We start from the raw sequence: 21,229 nt of genomic DNA, 5'->3' as shown, positions 1-21,229 counted from the left end.
CCTCGGCAGTAATACTGATTCTATCACATTTGGGCTCCACAATGTAAGGCAGTAGCAACAGCACTTAAGATTATAAGCTCACACAGGCAGAGCTGGAAGGGGGCTCAAAGGCCAACTAATCCAATTGTTTCATTTTGCTTCCAGGCCACCTTCCTATGACATGATCGGCAGTCTAGCATCTACCTCGAACAGTAACTCAAGTTCCCCACTGCCCTCTGAGCTCTGATGGATGAACTCTGTTCTGCCCTAACCCAGCCCTTTGTGGGTAGTCTCTTGGCAATGCTCCCTGGTCACAAACCTCTACTGACCAGGACTCCAGCTCTGGCCCCTGGCCTAGGATTGGTGAGAGTTCACCTTCTCTGCCCATTTCCATGGTGCATAATCACTTACCTGCCACCTCCCCCGCTTTCCAAGTATGACTCAATCAACACTCTGGGAAAGGATGTCCCAAGAGATGGGCTTAGGACCTCAGGAACTATTCCCCTACTTCCCTGACCAGAACCCTCCTGCCTGAACATCACTACTGCAGATGCAGTGCCTTCTCCTCTGAGAAAGTAAACTCTTTGAGGACAAGGACTGTCTTGCTGCCATTTGGACCTCAGAACTTTCACAATACCTGACACAATAAACACTAAATGTTTTTTCATTTATTCATCTGCTCAGTCAATTTCAATCCTGTCTGACTCTTTATGACCCCATCTGGCGTTTTCAGGGCAAATACACTGGAGTAGTTTGCCATTCCCTTCTCTAGCTCATTTTCCAGATGAGGAAACTGAGGCAAACAGAGTGAAATGACTTGCCCAAGATCAGACACCTGACAAGCATTTGAGGCCAAATCTGAACTAACAAAGATGAGTCTTCCCATCTCTAGGCCTAGCACTCTATCCATCACACCACCTAGCTATCATTCACTCATTTCAGATGACAAAACTGGGACCAGAGGTTATACAATTTGTCCAGGTCACATAGGGACTAACCATCAGAAGAGGGATTTGAATCCAAATCCTCAACTCCAAAGCCATTGTCTTTCCATTGTTGTGCCATGCTGCATCCCTATCAAGTCAGGAAGAGCGACTGGAGTGAGCCAAATACATATCTATACCTGGGTGAATTCATTCAGGCATTTGGAGATTAAATAGCAAGATATCTCAATGAGAGGAAGATTATAAAAGAACAAAAAAGAGAACATAGCATGCAAGATGGCCAAACCATATGTCTACTTATTCTCTCCAGACCCTTATGGAGATGCTCTCCACAGACCCTGAGGATGTCCTCAATGAATGAAAAAGGAACAGATGTGATTTTGAAGATGATTTTCCAAAGCAAATCCACCATCACAATGCCCTATCTTAGTAGCTCTTTTGGGAATAAACACATTATGGTACATGAATATACTGGAAAATAACTGCCTTGTAATGAACAATTAATAAGGTCCATACACCCAAGCATGGGGAAGATTTATATGAACTGATACAAATGAAACCAACAGAACCAGGAAAGCACACTGATGTCATAGTCCATAGATTCAGGCCAGAGGGAGCCAAGGGGAGGGTCCCAGAATTAGGAAGACCTGAGCTCCCATCTGGCCTCAAACACTTGCTGATCATGAAACCCTGGGCAAGGCACTAACCACTCTCTGCCTTCTGTTCTTCAACTCTAAAATAGGGATAATGATAGCACCTACCACGGTTGTTGTAAGGATCAAATGAGATGAGTTATAAAGAGCTTAGCACAGTGCCTGGCACTTCACAAATGTTTATTTTCTTTCTTCTTTCACAGACCCCAGAATAGTTGTCTCATGGCAGTGTTAAGTCACTGCAGAACCCGGTGGAGTTGGGAAATGGTCAGATAGGAGGAAAGCGAAGGTAAAGCACCACTCGGGAGAGGTGAAGGGGCCTCAGGATCTGCTGGATATACACAAGGACAGCCATAACCAGAGGCTTGTGTAAGGCAGAGCATGTCCCCGAGAAAAGCCTGGGTCAGCTAAGAGTCTCTCCCTGCCTGGGGGGTTGGGGGGGGGGGGGAGTCTACAATTTCCTGCTGCCTCCTCCAGCAAGAAGAGTGCTCTGTGCCTTCCATCTCCTGCCCAATGTGGCAAATCCCCCAGGAGAGGCTGCCAGCCAGGCAATCATGTGCATCTAGACCCACACCAGGCATCTTCTCCTTCCTGCTAGCAGCCCAGTCTCCCAGCTATGATGGAGAAAATCTACAGAGGAACAACCCTCCCTTCCACTGCAAGTCTTCCATCTTCTGCTAGCACGTGGCCTTTGAAGATAGAGGAACATTTTCACGCCTGCTCATACTCTTCACACCCCAGGGACTCTGAACTCCTGGAGATCATCATCCAAACCCAACTCAACATCTCCCTGGCTTTCCCCTAAGACACAGCCTCCCTGGCCCCTCTTCCCAGGCCCTGCTGCACCTTCACCTCATTTTCTACTTCCTGTTTAAATAGAAGGAATTGGAATTCTCCCTCCTCCCCTCTGAGTTCTCCCCTTTCTCCATCCCTTGTGACCTTTTTTATTTTGAGGTTCTTTCAATGTATAGCTGCCGCTCAATCAAAATCCTAGTAGATGTTGTCTCCAGACACCCAGGGCCGTCCTCTTCCTTCCTCCATGAGTTTAATACCTGGATTACTATTTTTATTTCCCCTCACACGAGAGGACTTCGACATACATATAGACTCTATCACAAAGACCCTAACCACTCAACCCACTTTCTCAACCTCCTCTCCCCCTCACCTGAGGAACATATAAGGATGCTTGTGCCTTGGATCCTGCTGTCCTCTGTGTGTATGTGTGTGTGAAGTCCAATTCCTCCATCCTCGGGAAATCATGTCTAAGGGCCCGGCATCCCCTGGCATGAGTGCCACAGAGGGAAGAGCTAGAGGCGCTTAAAGGCAAGTGCAAGAAGGAGAAGCTCTCACTTCTGCTCTTGAACACACTGACTCCCTGGGCTGGCACCTGGCAAGCAACATAGAAGCATGGAGGGGAAACGAGCTGGGCTGAAATCAGGGACCTGATCTTACCCTAAGTTAGAAAGGCTGAGACCTCTCTCTACCTCTATCAAACTCTCTCTCTTTACTAATAAATGCTTATAACTCTGGGGCTATGCCTCTGGACCAATTTTTATTTGCCACAGGTACCACCTCCACGTTCAAGAATTCAAGATTATTTGACCATAATCTACTGGCTTTTTTTAAACCCTAACCTTCTGTCTTAGAATTAATACTAAATATAAGTTCCAAGACCAAAGACTGAGTAAGGGCTAGGCAATTAGAGTTACATGACTTATCTAGGATCACACTGCTAGAAGATGTCTAAGGTCAAGATCTCCCATCTCCAAGCCTGGCTCTCTATCTAATGAGCCACCTAATTGTTCTAATCTATTGCCTTTTTACCCCTCTCTGCCTTCCCTTATATAACTCTATTTTTGAAAGTAATATTTTATGTTTTCCCAATTAAATGTAAAAACAGTTTAACGTATTTTTAAAAAATTTTTGAATTCTAAATTCCCTCCTTCCCATTCTCCCTCCTTTACTCCTTGCCACTCTTCCCCTCCTTGAGATGGTAAGCAATCTAATATTTTACATATGCAATCATGTAAAACATTTTTTCCATTATTAATCATTTTGTGGAAGAGATCTCATACCAAAAAAAGAAAGTGAAATATAGTATGTTCCAGTCTGAATTTAGCCTCCATCCATTCTTTCTCAGAGGGCAGAAGGCATTTTTCATCATGAGTCTGGGATTATCTTGGATCACTGTACTGCTGAGAATAACTAGGTCATTCACAGTTGCTCATCAAAAAATACTGTCACTGATTATAGTGTCCTTCTGGTTCTGCGCACTTTACTTTGCATCAGTCCTTTTAAGTCTTTTCAGTTTTTTTTTTCCAAAGTCATCCTGCTCATCATTTCTTAGAGTAAAATAGTATTCCATCACAATCATATACTACAACTTGTTCAGTCATTCCCACTTGATGGGCAACCAACTCCTCAATTTCCCATTGTTTGCCATAACCAAAAGAGCACTAAAAACATTTTTGTACATACAGGTTTCTCCTTCTTCTTTGATCACTTTGGGATGCAGACCTAGTAGTGACATTGCTGGAGCAAAAGGTAGGAATAGTTTTAGAGCCCTTTGGGCACAGTTCCAAATTGCTTTCATAGTGGCTGGATCAGATCACAACCCTTCTGACAGTGCATTAGTGACTCAATTTTCCTGCATCCCTTACAAAATTCATCATTTTTCTTTTCTAGCATAATAGCCAATCTGATAGGTGCGAAATGATTGGTACCTCAGAGTTGTTTGAAGTACTGAGAATGGGGAGTGATTTCTCTAATCAAGAGTGATATAGAACATTTTTTCATATGATGATAGGTGGTTTTGATTTCTTCACCTGAAAACTGCTGTTTCCATCACCCTACTCTTCCTCCACACCTTGATTCTGCTCCAAGCCATCTCCCTTGCATTAGCCACTCTGCTCTATTCCCCATCTTGACTTCTTGGTGAACAATTCAACTCTCCCCTCTACTGAATCTCTAGTCGCTTTATCATATCACTAATTACAGGAAGCCAAGCTTCAGCCTTGGAATACTTCTACCACTCATCCCGTCTGCACCTTCACAAGTGCTGCTGAACAAAGACAGAGAAAATCATGGCTGTTTTGAGTACACTACAAATGTGCTACATAACCTCAACTAGGACCTCACTCCTGCTAGGCAATCCTCCCATGCCTTTCTTTAACAACTCCCTATTCCACTCTCCACAAAGGTTCCCCTTCTTCAAACCTCCCATGGCTTGCCTCCCCCACTTTCAGCTGAGACTTTCGCCTCATCTTTTACAGAACTTGAGGCAATTCACCATGAGCTCACTCTTCTCCCTCTTCCTCATCTTCTATCACTCTGATGCCTTCTGACACTCACATCATGAAGTGGGCTTACTCCTTAGCGAAACCAACCCCTCTACTTGTTCAAGTGATCACATTCCATCCTGTCTCCTCCAACAGATTATTCTTTTGTCATCTACTCTTTCACTTATTTTCAATCTCTCCCTCCCTACTGCCTCTTTTCCTACAAATATGCCCATGTCTCACCAACCATAAACCCCTCATTAGATCTTTCTATAGCTGCTAAACATCATCCTGTATCTCTTCTACCCTTTGTGGATAAACTCTTTGAAAAGGCAGTCTACAATAGATGCCTCCACTTTCTCTCCTCTTTCTATCTCCTTAGTTAACCCCTTACAATTTGGCTTCAGACTTTAATCATTCCACTGAAATTGCTCACTGCAAAGTTACTAGGGATCTCTTAGATGACAAATCCAATGGCTTTTTCTCAGTCCTCATTCTCCTTGGTCTCTCAGAAGCTTTGGATTCCGCTGATCATTATTTCTTTCTTGATACTCTCTCCTCTCTAAGTGTTTGAAATATCACTCTCTCCTGGTTTTCCTCTACCTCTCTGACCATTCCTTCTCAATCTCCTCTGCTGGATCCCATCCAGGTCACACCCTCTAATCATAGTGTCCCTCAGGGTTCAGGCCTGGGCCCTCTTCTCTTGTCCTTCTAAGCAACTTCACTTGGTGAGCTTCTCAGTTCAATGATTTAATTACCATCTTTTTGACTCTGATTTCCGAATCTTTCCTACCCCAATTTCTCTGTTGACCTTCAATCTTACATCTCCAACTGCCTTCTCATTACCTTGGGTCTGGATTACTGTAGCAGCCTCAGACTGCCTCAAGTCTCTCCCCACTCCCCAAACCAATTAACCCTCCATTCAGCCACTAAAATGATTTTCCTAAAATATAGGTCTGATCATGTCACCTCTCTCCCACCTTACTCAGTAAACTCCAATGACTTCCTATTTCCGAGGCCACACTGCAGAAGCAAATACAAAATGCTCCGTTTAACATCCAACATCCTTTATAACCTAGCTCTCTCCTACCTCTCCAGACTCTTTATACCTTATTCCTAAACACATACAATTTGATCCAATGGCACTGGTCTCTGGGCTATACCAAGAACAAGATACTCCATCTCTTGGTTCCCAGCATTTTCTCTGGCTGTCACCCATGCCTGGAATTCTCTGCCTCATTTGTTCCAATTATCCCTCTAATTCCAGTGCCTTCCTTATGTTAATTATTTACTGTTTATCCAGTATATGGCTTACTTTGTGTAAGCTTGTTTGCATTAGATTTTGAGCTCCTCGAGGACAGGAACAGTCTTTTGCCTCTTTTCTATGGAAGTGAGTGCCCAGCATGTAGCAGGTGTTTAATAATGTTTGGGCAGCCAGGTGACACAGGAGATTGAGAGCTTGTAAAGTAGGAAGACCTTGTACCCCCTGAAACTACATTACCCAAACTCCCTTTCACCACACCCATAATTCCTTAAGCTTTTCGTATCATACGTGAGTTTTCCTGGGCTGTATTTAACTTGGGTTTGTGTGGTCATGAACTTCTTGGCACAGGAATTGGTGTGGTGTGCAGTGCTAGAGGAAGAGAGGTTGCGGCCACGTGGGGTGAGTAGGGACCTGTTTCCCTACGTTTCCCTAGCTTTCTAATTTTATATTAATAAATCATTATAAATATCATACTTTGGAGGCATTGAATATTAATTTTAGAACTTACAGTTGGCAACAGGAAGGGACTCTCAGAACCTAACCTCAGATCTAGGTCCCAGCCGAGCCGTGCCCCTCGCCCTCTGTGGCCAAGGTTTCTACCATTTTAAAATCTTCAGGGGGCAGCTGGGTAGCTCAGTGGATTAAGAGCCATGCCTAGAGACGGGAGGTCCTAGGTTCAAATCCAGCCTCAGACACTTCCCAGCTGTGTGACCCTGGGCAAGTCACTTGACCCCCATTGCCTACCCTTACCACTCTTCCACCTATAAGTCAATACACAGAAGTTAAGGGTTTAAAAAAAAAAAATCTTTGTTGGTGAGCCCAGCAGCTGCTGCCTCCCGCCTCTTCCACACACCCTTCCCACCCCCTTGACCCTTGCGCTGGGCTGTCGCCACCCCAGCTGCAGCCAGAGCCTCTGTTGCCAGCACCAGGCTTAAGCTGCTTCCCAAGCCGTGGCTGATTTGATAGCTCTTGCTGCCTTCAGATGGCTTCCTGCTTTCCCCGACCCCTTGCACTGTGCTGCTGCTGCTGCTCCTGCTACCACTGCTGCTGCTGCTGCTGCAGGGACCACCTCTACAGCCACTGCTGCTGTGACTGGTAAGTTTTGAAAGACTCCCTCTCCTAGTCCCAGCCCCAGGGCTCCCTGACATCTGCAGGGCTCTTTACCTTGGCCTGGGGAGGTCCTGACTTTTTTCACCCACCCCAGGCTTTATCCTAGCTCCCTCCCTGCCCCAACTTGGGTTTCATAATCCGAGGTATCTGCTTCAACTCCCAGTTTCTGACTGTGAAGGCTTTTAGAGCAAATCCACCCTGTTTTGTAGCCATATCCTCCATTTTGGCTTCAAGCAAACACAACCACACCCCTTACCCTCCTTCCCTGTTATAGTGTGGCCACTTAGCCACCAGAGGTCAGTAGAAAGCACTCAAAAAAAACCGCACCAATTTTTTTTTCTTTTTTCTTCCTCCTTTTTCCTGCTGAGCCATAGTGGGTGTTTTTCTGCCACCAGAGGACAGCAACACCCAACAAATAAATAAATAAAGGCATTAAAAAAATTTTTTTTCAAATTAAATAATAATTACAAATAAAAAATTACAAACTATATATTATAAACAAATTATAATATATAACATAATTGAATAAATTATAAATAACTTTCCCCTTTTTGCAAACAAAATCCAACAAAATCATATGACATTATATAAAATAAAATAAAACAATATACAATATCCTTTAGCCTGCCCCTACCCAAAATAAATAATTAGATCAAAATAAATAGATAAACAAATTAATATATACATTGAAACTTATTCTCTTTTCCACTTCCCTTTAATCTACCCTTTTGATCACAATGCTCAGCAGTATCAATGCTACTCTACAAGAAACCCTTGTGGTTTTTGCTCAATTAGGATCTTATAGAGTTCCAGATTGCCTCTTTCTTCCTATGTAACTTGTAGTTTTCTTTTTTCTCTGGACTGGAAGGTCACAATGAGCTACCCAAAGGAGAATGCAGGCTGACATGCAACTTCAATTGAACCATATTGTGCATTACACTGGCCATCTGAAGATCCTCAATGGCAGTATAACAACCCCAAAGAATACGCAGACTTGCATCTTGCTAGGGATGCCATTCTTAAAGCAATGTGAGCATGCATCAAGAAACCACATGACTGGACCAAATTTAAACACATTACACAATCTGACGATGAAACACCCTCCCAATTCATGGACAGGCTCATTGAGTTGTGAGGTAGATACATGGAACTTAATATTTCTGTTGAAAAGGATATAAGGCAAATAAGGGAACAATCTGTCAATAACTCTGGTAGAGAAGTCCAAGATTACTTTAAAACAAATTGCCCTAAGTGGCCTGAAATGGACTTTGATGAATTAAGGAGAACTGCTGCTTATGTCTCTAACAACCATAAAGAAAAACAGGAAGAGAATAATAGTTTACTGGACATGGTTCAAAAGAAACTAGACTCTTTAAGTAATAAATCTGAAAAACAACTAAAAGGGCATGATACTCAACCAATGGCAATTGCCCCTCTCCAAGAATCTATCAGCCCCTTATATGCCAATTTTGTGCAAAAAGTGGTCACATAATGATGAACTGTAGGAATTGGAAACAAGCAATTAGAAATAATAACTTCAGGAATTGCAACTTTAGAAATAATAACGATTATGGAAATAATGATTACAATAATGATTTCAGGAATCACAACTTTAGGATTCATAATAAATGTAGGAATATGGATCAGGCAATTGATAACTCATACCAAATGACTCCAGAGCAATATATCTTGAGTGGAGCTCGCCCCCAAACCACCCAGGGTGCTACTGCCCCTCAAGGAGGAGCTTAAGGAACTACCCAAATATTATGAAGGTGAACGTTTGGTAACACCTATTATGACTGTCTTTTGGTCACTGGAGCTTCCAGGTCTGTATTGAAGAATACATCTGGCCCATATTTCAATTCTATAGGATCAATAAATGTAGTGGGGGTAATAGGGAAACCCCAAAAGATCCCAAAGCTTTCCCCTAGAATGGTGTCTCTAGGACCCCTGAATATGGAGCACTCTTTCCTCTTGATGCCCGGCTGCCCCATAAATTTGCTGGGGAGAGGTCTTTTATGTAAGCTTAGAGCCACAATAATTTGCTCTCCAGATGGCTCTATGTCACTGGAATTGCCTGAGGAATCCTTAACTTTGCTCCCTGTGCTTCTTTCAGATAGTCATGAGATGAAGGAGTCTCCCACTTTTGAAATCCCAACAGATATACCTGAGTCTCTCTGGGCCACATCATCTTCTGATGTTGGCCTACTTAAATCGGCTGTTCCTGTCCAAATTAAAACTAAATCTAGCCCACCTCCTTCCATTCCTCAGTATCCTCTCTCGAAGGAGGCAATAGAGGGCATTACCCCAGTGATAAATTCACTAATTGACCAAGGCATCATAATTCCCTGTAAATCTGAATGCAATACACCAATCCTGCCTGTTAAAAAGCCAAAATTGGGGCCCAGTGGCAAGTATCTCTTATTGATTTGTCCAGGATTTGAGGGCCGTGAACAATCACATTATAAAGAGACCCTGTAGTTTCCAACATAAATACTATCATTTCTTCTATTCCTAGCACAGCTACATGCTTTACAGTAGTGGACTTGTGCTCAGCCTTCTTTTACATACCTAGACATGAGGATTCCAGGCATATCTTTGCTTTCACCTGGAAAGGTTCCCAATGGACATGCTATTGTTTGCCTCAAGGGTATGTGGACAGCCCTACATTGTTCACACAATTCTTAATTGCTGATACAGATGCCATTAAATTTAAATACAGCCGTTTAATCCAATATATAGATGATTTGCTCTTGGCCTCACCAAATGCTGAGGCATGCCAAGAGGATAGCAAGCATCTCCTTTTGGAGCCACATAAGAGAGGCCACAAGGTCTCCAAAGATAAAGTTCAGTGTTGTCTCCCCAAAGAGCAATATTTAGATTTTATTTTAACTGCTGGGTCCCATTTAATTTCTCCAAAACATATTGAAAGCACCCCAAATTTAAGTGCTCCTACCACTAAAAAACAATTGGGGGCATTTCTTGGAGCAACAAGATTTTATCGGCTGTGGATCCCTCGCTATGGGGAAATCACTAAGCCCCTTGTATCATTCACAAGAAACACAGTCCCTGAACCACTTAAATTGGAAAAGGAACACCAAACAACTCTTTCAAATTTAAAACATGCTATCTTGTCTGCCCCTGCTCTAGGCATCCCAAATTATGACTTTATATGTCCATGAAAGGAAAGGGGTAGCTTCAGGTGTTCTAACTCAACTTTTGGGACCTGCTCAATGCCCAGTAGCCTATTGTTCAGCCCTGCTGGACCCAGTAGCTGCAAGAGCACCACCATGCCTTAGAGGAGTAGCTGCCACAGCTTTATTAGTAACTAAATCTGCTGATCTGGTACTAGGATGCCCTCTAACCATAATGTGCCCACATGAGGTCAAGGCATTGTTATTAAGACATAGAACTCAGGCATTTACTGATCAAAGGATTACGAGATATGAGATAATCCTATTGAATAATGAACATATCACATTAAAACGCTCTTAATCCTGCAACCTTGCTCCTGGATTTGCCAACTTCCAGAAAACCTTTACATGATTGTACATCTTTAGTGTTCACTACTGATAAACCTCATAATGACTTACTGGACACCCCTTTGGATAATCCGGATTTATTAATATTATTTACAGATGGTTCTTCTTTTATGAGAGATGGTGTGCGCTACACAGGAGCTGCAATAATTACAGAATTGGATACTCTATGGTCAGCTCCCTTACCCTCACATGTAAACATACAAGGTGCAGAACTCACAGCTTTCAAACAGGCCTGTATCATTGCATAGAATAAAAGGGTCACAATTTACACAGACTCCCATTACACATTTAGTATATGTCATGCTGTTGGCATGTTATGACTTCAAAGGGGATTCTTAACATCAGCTGGAAAATGTATTGAATAGGCAAACCTTATTACTGAACTTTTTTCTGCCATCCAGCTCCCTGAAGCCATAGTTGTTGTTCACTGCTCTGCACACACAGGTGGCACTGACCCTGTCTCCAGGGAAAACAATTGAGCAGATGCTACAGCCAAACTAGCAGCCTTAGAAGGACCCGAGTTAATTATGCCACTAACAATTACTGATGATTTGGATCTATCCCTTTCCTATAATGACAAGGAAGTGGGAAAATGGAAGCAGAGATTTAAAGCAAAACAGATAAATGGAGTATGGGTGTCATCTGAATGCAAACCCCTGCTCCCTAGAGCTTTCTATAACAATATTTGTCACTCCATCCACAAACGTGGTGATTTCGGCACCCAAGGCATTGTAGACTCTGTTAAGAGTATGGACAGCACCTGGAATAACTACAATTGCCTCCAAAATATGTACAGCTTGTCCTACCTGCCAGGGCTTTAATCAGCACACTTTTCGAAGAAAAGCCTTTGGTGGATGTCCTGTAGCTTACACACCATTTGAACATTATTTACAAATTGATTTTATCTCTATGCCAAAAGCTGGACACTATAAATTTTGTCTGGTCATAATCAATCAACTGACCAGGTGGTCTCAAGCATTTCCTACTGTTCAGGCCACAACAGCTTTTGTTGTCAAAGTCCTTCTGAAAGAGAGTATTCCTCGTTTTGGCCTGCCAGCACACATTGATTCTGATAAAGGAACTCATTTTATTGACTCAGTCTTATCGCAAATTTATTCATGCTTGGGGATAACTCCTAAAATTCCATACATCATATCATCCCCAGAGCTCTGGCCAAGTTGAAAGGATAAATAAAGAACTTAAAACTATGATTGGCAAATTGTGCATGGAGACTCATTTAAAATGGCCTGAAATTCTACCTCTGGCCCTATTTTATCTCACCATTTGATCACCATTTGAGATGCTATTTGGATATCCACCTATTCAGACACAACCATTTATCCTTGCCTATACTTCATTGTTAGGCGGGGATACAACCATTGCCACTTATATCAGACAATTACAAATAAATTTGTGAGAACTCCATGACTCTGGAGCTGCTGTTCAAGCAGGCCCTTTAGACTTCTCGCTTCACAATTTGAACCCAAGTGATAGTGTGTACATAAAGAATTTCAAACGTACTGGGTCAACTGAACCTGCTTATGGACCATTCCAGGTCCTATTAACTACACCAAGAGCCATTAAAATTGGGGAAAGGGACTCAGGGATTCATTGTAGTCATGTGAAACAAGTACCCTCTATTGATAATGAATAATTCTCTGTACTAATTATAATTGACTGTACTTATTATATTTCATTATTGATTGTATTTGACTATTGTGATGAGAATGCTCTATTGCTGGATTTGCACTATTTTGTTGACTGATCCTTGTACTTGAATGATACATGTGCTGCCTCACAGCAGAATATCTGTATTAGTGACCTATATTGACCTGATGTGCCTTTCAAAACAGTCATTTCTTTTGCATTTTCTTGAATGTATTATTGCTTTATCTACTTCATTTGCACTCACACTTTGGATCATGGCAAGTTAAAGAGGGAATAAATCTTAATTTTGGAAATTAAGGTCTATTCTTTACCTCTGTCATTGTGAAACTACACATTTTTAATATTTTGGGAGTTTTTTGTTTTTTTCTTCCTACACGTGCAATACAGTATTTGATTTTTTTTCTTTTCTCTCATTTTTTTTTACCTTTGAAGCATATGACCAGCATTAGATTTTTGACTGTTTTGATTTTTGCAATAACAATAAGCTAAAATGTCCATTTGCCTAGTGTATAAATGCATACTCAAAAAACTTCAGACTATGGAAACCTGCCACTAGTTATTTAATTATTATGAGACTTTTGCTCGATGAATATGTCTAATCCAAGGAGAATCAGACCACAAAGGAGCACAGAAGTTGACCTGCAAAGTGCCAAACAAGCACAAAAAAGGAAAGAAACCAAACCAATCCTACAGGGATTGATGACATTCTACACAAACAGCACAAAGACTTGATCTTGTGTGAGACTCAAGGTTGCAATGCTTAACATATGTTAAGATGTAGGACTTCCTTGTACCACACTCTATGTCAAGTACTCAACATCAATTGTTCTGGCTCCATTATCTCTGAAAGTAAAGAAAAGGATTGAACCAGGAAATGTTATTTCCCAACTGTTTCAATTTCTTTCATGATGTGACAACTTACTTGCTGCTAAATTAGGTTAGTGAGTGATTGTTCTTGGGAAGCTTATGAGGCATGGATCATTACAAGAACCTGTTGTGATTTGTGATTTTTTTTCTTTCCTAAAATTTTTCTTTCTTTACATTTTTTAATATCCTATATTTCCCTCAGAGGTTATTTTTTCTTTTTTATTTTTTCTTTGGAATTTTTGATGTTTTTGATAATTGATTCATATACCTTATGCCTTGACCATGTATTCCTATGTGATTCTTATGTGTATCCCTGTATTTTCCTCAGGGGAGAATGTATAGTTATTCTCCTCAGGGAGGACTATGTTATTGCTGTGAATCTGGACTCGAATTTGATCCTAATTTGGAACAGAAGACTACTTCCCAGAATCCAGAAGGCATCATGAAAATGCCTGTAGAGACCACACACTGCACCAGAAGATCCAGAGTGAACTTTGAGACATGGAGAATTTGAACTTGGTGGGCGGGGGGGGGGGGGGGGTAGGAGTTGAATGTATTTATTTTGAATAGACACTTTTATGCCAGAAAGAGATATGTCCCCTAAATGACTTTTTGTCAATGCACCAAAAATTGGTTTTGTTCTTTCTTCCCTTTTATCTCCAAATTATTGTAAATTTTAATTTGATTATGTTCTCATGATCCATTGGGGAGACTCCCAAAGGATCATAGGGGGGAATGTAAAGTTGGAAGCCCTTGTACCCCCTGAAACTACATTACCCAAACTCCCTTTCGCCATATCCATAATCTCTTAAGCTTTTCGTACTGTACTTGCGTTTTTGCAGGCTGTATTTAACTTGGGTTTGCGTGGTCACGAGCTTCTTCTTGGCACAGGAATTAGTGTGGTGTGAGGTGCTAGAGGAGGAGCGGCTGCAGCCACATGGGGCGAGTAGGGACCTGTTTCCCCACGTTTCCCCAGTTTTCTAATTTTATATTAATAAATCATCATAAATATCATGCTTTGGAGGCACTGGATATTAATTTTAGAACTTACAAGCTAGACCTGAAGTCAGGGAGACCAAAGTTCAAATAAGGCCTAAACTGCCTCACACTAGCTGTGTGACCCTGGGGTCATGACAAAACAACCACAATAAAGTTTACTGAATTGAATTAAGTGTGAGATAAGTGCAATCACTGATGAGCTTTCCCAGGCTGTGGAATTCTGAAGGTTAATGTAATGACTTCTTTCTACTTTCTCTTAACCCTTTCTTTTCCACCCAAAAAGGTAGGGACTTAAATCCAAATGTTTTCTTTTTATTCTGTTCCTTATTATTAATACTTTAAATCTGTCCCTAGATTAAGATAAAATTTTTCATTTTCATCTTTATTTGCAGCAAAAAGAGTACAAATAGAAAGAGAAAAGGAGAAATTAAAATCCTGTCCTGATGACCAGAGATCTTGGGTCTGGAAGAAAGTCAAGCTGTGATGATATTTTTTTAAATTTATAATCTCTAGCTTAAAATTCTCAAAAAGCCTGAATTAAAAACTAGACAATTTCCCTTTTCCTTTGGGCTAAAAGCCAGTTAATTGTTATAATCAGGTGTGGCTGCTCAGACATCAGACCCATGGCAAGAAACCAGCCTCCAGAGGATGGGGCAGAGCAGAGACATAACTAGAGGAAGAAAGCCTCATGCCAGAAGATGAGAGATGGGGAGAACTCCACTTCTCAGAAAGGAAATCAAAAAGCTCTCCTCAGCCAAACTCCATTCTGCACAGCAACACCTGGAAGTTATATACCAGTGATGATAAACCTTTTAGGCCGAGTGTTGCCCTCCCCTTACACCAGATATGAAAGGAAGAAAGCACTCCCATTGGGCTATAAGGCAGAGGGGCAGGGATGTGAGAAAAGTCCTCAGAGGTGTGTGGAGATGGAAGGGAAGGAGAGCAGCCCAACCCAAGGACAGTGTGTGTGCCCACAGAGAGGGCTTTCTCTGGCATGAGTGCCACTGGTTCTCCACCCAGTTATATACCTTAGGTGGCCCTGGAATTAAGTCAGAAAGACCAGAGTTCAAATCTAGGCTCAGACACTAACTACAGCCCTGTCTGTGTAAGAACCTTAATCTCTTTGAGCCTTGGTGTACTCATCTGTAAAATTGAGATAATAATGGCACTACCTCACAGGGTAGTTGTTAAGGATCAAATAAAAAAAACATATGTAAAGCATTTTTAAAACTTCAAGGAACACTATAACACTAGTTATTATTATACATTACAATAACAACAAAATATGTGGAAAGAAAAACCATCATCAGAACTATAGATTATTCAAAATTAAAATGACCAAGTTTAGCTTCAAAGCTTAACATATAGGGTTTGATTTCTAATGTAGCCTTATGGAGAGACATAGACAAGAATCAGAGAATGAAAATATGTGAATGAACTGCAGAATCTGCCATGGTTAAAGGAGTACCTACGCTGAGGGTAAAAAGGTAACCCTGGTTGAAATGAGATGAAAATCAAGAGAGCAGAAACTTGGGGGATCGGAATGAAGTGAAGGAAGCAAGAAGAAGTAGAGATAAAAACAAAGTACTTTGGATTTTTGCATCAAGATACTAGAATTCTCTAAAACCTGCAAACATGGTTTCTTCCAATTTAGCCAAAAATATTCAAGTTAGTCCACTGAAACTAAATGTCTCTTCTCAATTTCTGGGTCAACCCCACTAAGAAAATGAAAAAAAAACTATATATATATCTGTAGCAGCAAGTATATATATGTATACACATACATATATATGATATACATGTTCATATATTTAAGTATAGATGAATTTATATTATATATATATGATTATATTTGTATAGATGCATATATATCTCCCATTCCCCTAGGTAGCCAGGTAGCACAGTAAACTTCAGTCAATAAGACACAAGTTCAAATACAACCTTGAATATTTACTGGCTTCAAGATTCAGTGTAAATCACTAAACCTTTCTTTGCCTCCATTTTCTATAAATGAAGATAATAACAGCATTCTCACAGGGCTGTTGTAAGGACCAAATGACAAATTTTGTTAAGCCCTTAACTGTGTCTAGTGCCATATAAATGTTCATTTCCTTCCTCTTCCTTTTGCTCAGAAAAGCAAATTCAAGAGATTCCCTATTTGAAGTAATCTTTAGAAGTAAAACATCCTCCAAAATGAATAGGAGTTTGCAGTATACTGAAGTATTCATCTTTCTTTGATGATTCTGATGTCACTTCAGGACCTTACAGGGCCTCAGGGTCATCATTATGAACAGTAACTAACATAATACATTGCTATAGCTGATACAGTATATTGGGCTCATTCTATTCTTAAACTTTCATTCACCCTTAAAGGTTTGGTTTGTTTTCTGAATGAGCTTGCTTACTTGTAAATTGTGCTTTCTAAGACTTGGAATACAAAGTGTTCACTAAAGAATCAATGAAGAATCTATTTATTTGAACTAACTTATTTATATGGCATAGTTTAAGTGAAAATCAATATGAATTCAGACCAATGAAAGCAAGAATCTTAAATCCATGCTCCTAAGAAAACATCTGCTTTCACCTCTCACTTAATAGTCTAAGAACTAAACATTGATACTAAGAACACTGGGGCATGTCTAATAAGATGAAATTTAATAGAGCTAAATGTCAAGTTATATATGATATAAATATAATATGTGCAGTAAAGATTGAAGGAGACGGTGTTGTTTGTGTTGTTAAATCTATTGTTTTATATGTAACTGTAATGAATTGTGTGCACTATTGAAAGAATACGCAGAAATCTATGATATCTACATAACTGGGGGGGGGGAAGGAAGAACTTAATTGATAACCATGTCCCCTGTAAACAAAATTAGTGAATATTATGTGTAAAGTCCAGGATTGATGTGAAATTACTGTATGTGCAATTACTTTACTTTATCTCCTCAACAGTGTAATATCTGATGTGTGTGCTAAACAATAGGCTATCTCATACTATATACACACACCTATATCAGATAGATAAACTAACAGCATCAAATAGAAATGAATGCTTGAAGGCAGTACACCAACTTAGAAAAGTACAAATTAACATTTTCTATATTGTACTGTAATTTCATTTATTTTGTTAAACATTTCCCAATTATATTTGAAACTGGTTCCTGATGTACTTGGGAGTTTTGTGGGAAAGCTACTTGCATTCAGCAGGCCAAGAGTTTGAAACCGTGACTCCAGATAATACCAATTGGGACACTAGTCATTTAAATGTCTTGGTGCCTGAAGCAATTCTCTAATATTCTTAAATTACTGTGGTAGACCAGCATCAGTGAGGTAGTTTCCCTCACAAGAGAATAAAGAATTCTTTTTCCAATAAAACCATGGGTAAGGCAAAAGAATAAACAAACAAATAAATAAAAGAAGAAAAGCACTAAAGTTCAGTCAATAAGGAATTGAAAGGACAGATCACTTTAAGCTAGATAAGGAACACTTCATAGATTTTATTTAAGCTAAATCTTAAAGGATGAGTAGAGGAAAAAACTGGCATAAAGTTGGAAAGGAAGGTAGAAGCCAAATGAGAATACTCCAATTTCTTCTCAACAGTATTCAAGTAAAAGTAGGGATGTATTGTTTGCATACTCCTTGCCAAGAAGGAACCATAAGTTGCATCAACCAAAGTGCCCTCCCCCAAGACCAATTAGCCTCCCTATTTAACTAGTTCTTTCCTAAGAAACAATCTCTTTAGGCACAATATACACTAAGCACTCATCAGCCACACAGCTCTTCTATTTATTTTCTATCTCCATACTCCATTCTTTTAACAATTTTCTTCTTACTCTTCTTCCACAAAAAAACCTTTCTAGGCTTCATAGGCAATAGACTTCTGGGGAACGGAAATTATGTATAAAGTTATTGCTGCACTACAAAAGGACTCCCACTGCTTACTAAAAAAAATTCCCAACTCCACAGGCTGGTGTAGAGGCAGGATGGTACAGTGTGAAGAGCCCAAGTTTGAAGTTACAATGCCTGAGATCAAGTCCTAGCTCTGCCACCACTCACCAGGTGAGTGACTCTCACTAATAAAATCATTGGGTTGAACTACATGACCTCTGAAACCTCTTTCAGTTCAAATCTTATAATTTCCAAACCTTCTGTGCCCAAGCTACTGGTCTCCAGACATAACCACTCCCAGGGTCACATCCAAACCACAATGAGACACTGCATGAGTATTTTTTAAAACTTGAAAAATATGATGAACACAAATATCATTTATAAGGAAAGGCCTTGTACAATAGTGAAAAGAACTCTAGATTTCAAATCAAAAGACATAAGTCCTAGACCCGCCAAGGCAAGTCAGAGAATCCCAGAAACCTCAGTGTTCAAAAGACTCTCAGTGAATCCCAACCAACTATAATTGAACGGTAATCCCGCTATAACATCCCAAAAAATGGTCATCCAATCTTTCCTTGAAGACCTCTAGTGAAGAGCAGCTCACCATCCTCCAAAGCAGCCCTCTCCATTTATCTTCTCTAAGGCCTCAGTTTTCTCAGTAATAAAGTTTCTATTGCAGAGTTTTGTGAGACTCAAACTAAAACATAGGAAAGCCAATCAAAAATTGTTAACATGACAAACAGATCACTACCATGGAAAACCTTTTTAAAATTGCAAAGAATTGTAATTAACAGAAATCTGGCATGTTATTTTCAAATATAATATTAAAAAATATAAGAACTCATGTTTTAAAGAACTGTAGAAAATTCATACAAATTATTTGAAGCTTTGTGTACTGAAGTAAGGCAAAAGGAGATACAGCACACTAATTTACAGAATGTAACTGATCTTTATAATACTTTACTTATTTGGATAGAGACAAGGACTAGTAGACCTCTTAATTCATTGGCAGAAAAAACTCCCTCTACCAGTGCAGGTCTGCATCTTCTCTTCAGTTTACAATTCTAAAGCAAACCTGGGAATTGTAAATTAAAAAAAATATATTTTGATAATTGTATTCCAATACTGTTGGTTTCCTTTGTAATTATATGTCATTTTAAAAACATTATACTGAGAAGGGATCTGTAAGTTTGCTCAGACTGTTACAAAGGTCCAACAAACCTGTAGTCCTTTATAAAGAGCTGGCCAAAGCCCAGAAAGGCAAAGTAACTGGACCAGGATTACACTGAGATGATATATCAGTGGCAGGACTTAAATTGAGGGGAGACCAAAAAGCACAAAAGTAAAATATAACTAAAAATGGCTTGAAGAGAGAGGAAGTGTAGGAAAAAGAGGAGGAGGAGAACAAAAAGGACAAGAGAGTGAAGTTTGAGTTCCAAAGAAAAATTGAAACATTCACTTGCCTATGGACAAAAAGAAAACAAGGCATTTCTACAACTACTATTGCCACTCTCCTCATCTTAAGTCTACCTCTTTCTTTTACTAAGAGGGCTCAAGAAAAATGCATGGATCACTGCTATGCTGCCATCACTTCACACACACATCCTTTTCCTTTAAAAGCAGGGGAGGAGAAAAAAAAAAACAGGTACAGATGGAAATATCAAACTTCAGCTTCTATATATAGGTCGTTTCTGGTGTCTCCTTCCTGACCACTGCTGGTGACAGAGATTGAAGGCTGGACTAAAAGACCTGTCGCCTCTCCGGAAGTCTGTACCTATGGCCTCTGGACCTTCATCCAAGCCCTGGCTCTTAGTGAAGTCCAATCTTCTTCCCACCGAGGAGGGAAAGGTTACAACCTTGATTGGGAAGAGAGGGGGAAGGAAGAAGAGGGGGAAGCAACGAAACCAAAGATGGAAGTGTTGACTCCAAATCAAGGAGAAGGGTAGTGCCAAGCCAAGCTCAGACAATAATAAGCAAGCTGAAGTCTCAGGAAATCCTGAAAAGACTCTTAGAGTGACAGGACAGCCCCCACCCCCCAGGGCGGACCAGAGGGGATGGGTGTCACGAAGCAGCGTCTCGTGGCACAAGCGCAGCCGCGGCAGGGTGGTCAGCACACGAGTGTGACCGACAGCGCCCGAGCCCTGGCCGCGGTGCTGGCCAGGGGAAGCCAAGGCAAGCCAAGGCTGAGGCGGGTGGGGGAAGGGAGGGGGTACGGAGAGCATGTCAGGAGCCCGAGGGGGTGGGGGGAGGGTTAAGGGGGTGGGACGAGGGAGGATAAGCAAAAGCAGAGGAGGGGCCGCCGCGGGGTCGGGCGCTCGACTCCCCGCACTTGGCAATGGAAGGCCGAGCCCTAGCAGGTGGAGGAGGCGGCAGCGGATGGGCAGCGCCCCCTTCCTGCTCCCTCCTCCTCCTCCTCCGCCTTCCTCCCTTTTCCCTCCTCCTTCCCCCCCCTCACTCACCGTGGACTCCCGCACTTGGCTGTGGAAATGCTGCTCCCGGAGGGACACCTCGTCCTCCGCTTCCATCCTCCTTCATGCCCTCCTCTCCGCCGCCCAGATCTGCCGGCACCGCGGCACCATCGCCCGCCAGGGGCCGGGGGCTGGGGGCTGGAAGCTGGGGAGCAAGTGGTGCTGCCCGAGCGGGAGCGGGCGCGGGCACGACAACAACAACAACCGCCGCCGCCGCCGCCACGGAAGCCGCTCGTGCTCGGGGGAGGACAGAGCTCGAGGAGGGTGGAGGGGAGAGGGAGGAGGGTGATGAGAGAAAGGGATTACTTGGCTCCGCCCCTCTAGGGGAGGGAGAGATGTCGGAGGGGAAGCGCGCCCCGTAGTGCGCGTCACAGAAATGCGCCGCCTCCTGCTCGGGAAAGAGCAGAACCAAGAACCAGATGAAAGAGACAGGGGCGGAGATCAGGGAGAAGGAGGAGGAGAGTAAGGGGTGGGCGGTGCCTTTATCCATGGGGGTGTGGCTCCTGCGGAAAAGCCCTTTTGGGCGGGGTCATAAGTGGGCGGGGTGAAGCCTCCCTTGCAGGGGG

The 21,229-nt window shown here is 41.6% G+C and overlaps 1 protein-coding gene across 2 annotated transcripts in view; it reads right to left on the bottom strand.

The window, feature by feature from the left end:
* Nucleotides 1–20,720, bottom strand: part of LMBR1 (limb development membrane protein 1) — a 162,741-nt gene extending 142,021 nt beyond the window's left edge. For both annotated transcript variants that reach the window (XM_044679823.1, XM_044679824.1), the window contains exon 1: nucleotides 20,655–20,720. In XM_044679823.1, the coding sequence (XP_044535758.1) occupies nucleotides 20,655–20,720 (66 nt within the window). The remainder of the gene's footprint in view (nucleotides 1–20,654) is intronic.
* Nucleotides 20,721–21,229: the final 509 nt, after the last annotated feature.

Source organism: Gracilinanus agilis, chromosome 5, assembly GCF_016433145.1.
Source record: "Gracilinanus agilis isolate LMUSP501 chromosome 5, AgileGrace, whole genome shotgun sequence".
In the NCBI taxonomy this organism is placed as follows: Eukaryota; Metazoa; Chordata; class Mammalia; order Didelphimorphia; family Didelphidae; genus Gracilinanus; species Gracilinanus agilis.
This window is presented reverse-complemented; position numbering and strand designations above follow the sequence as displayed.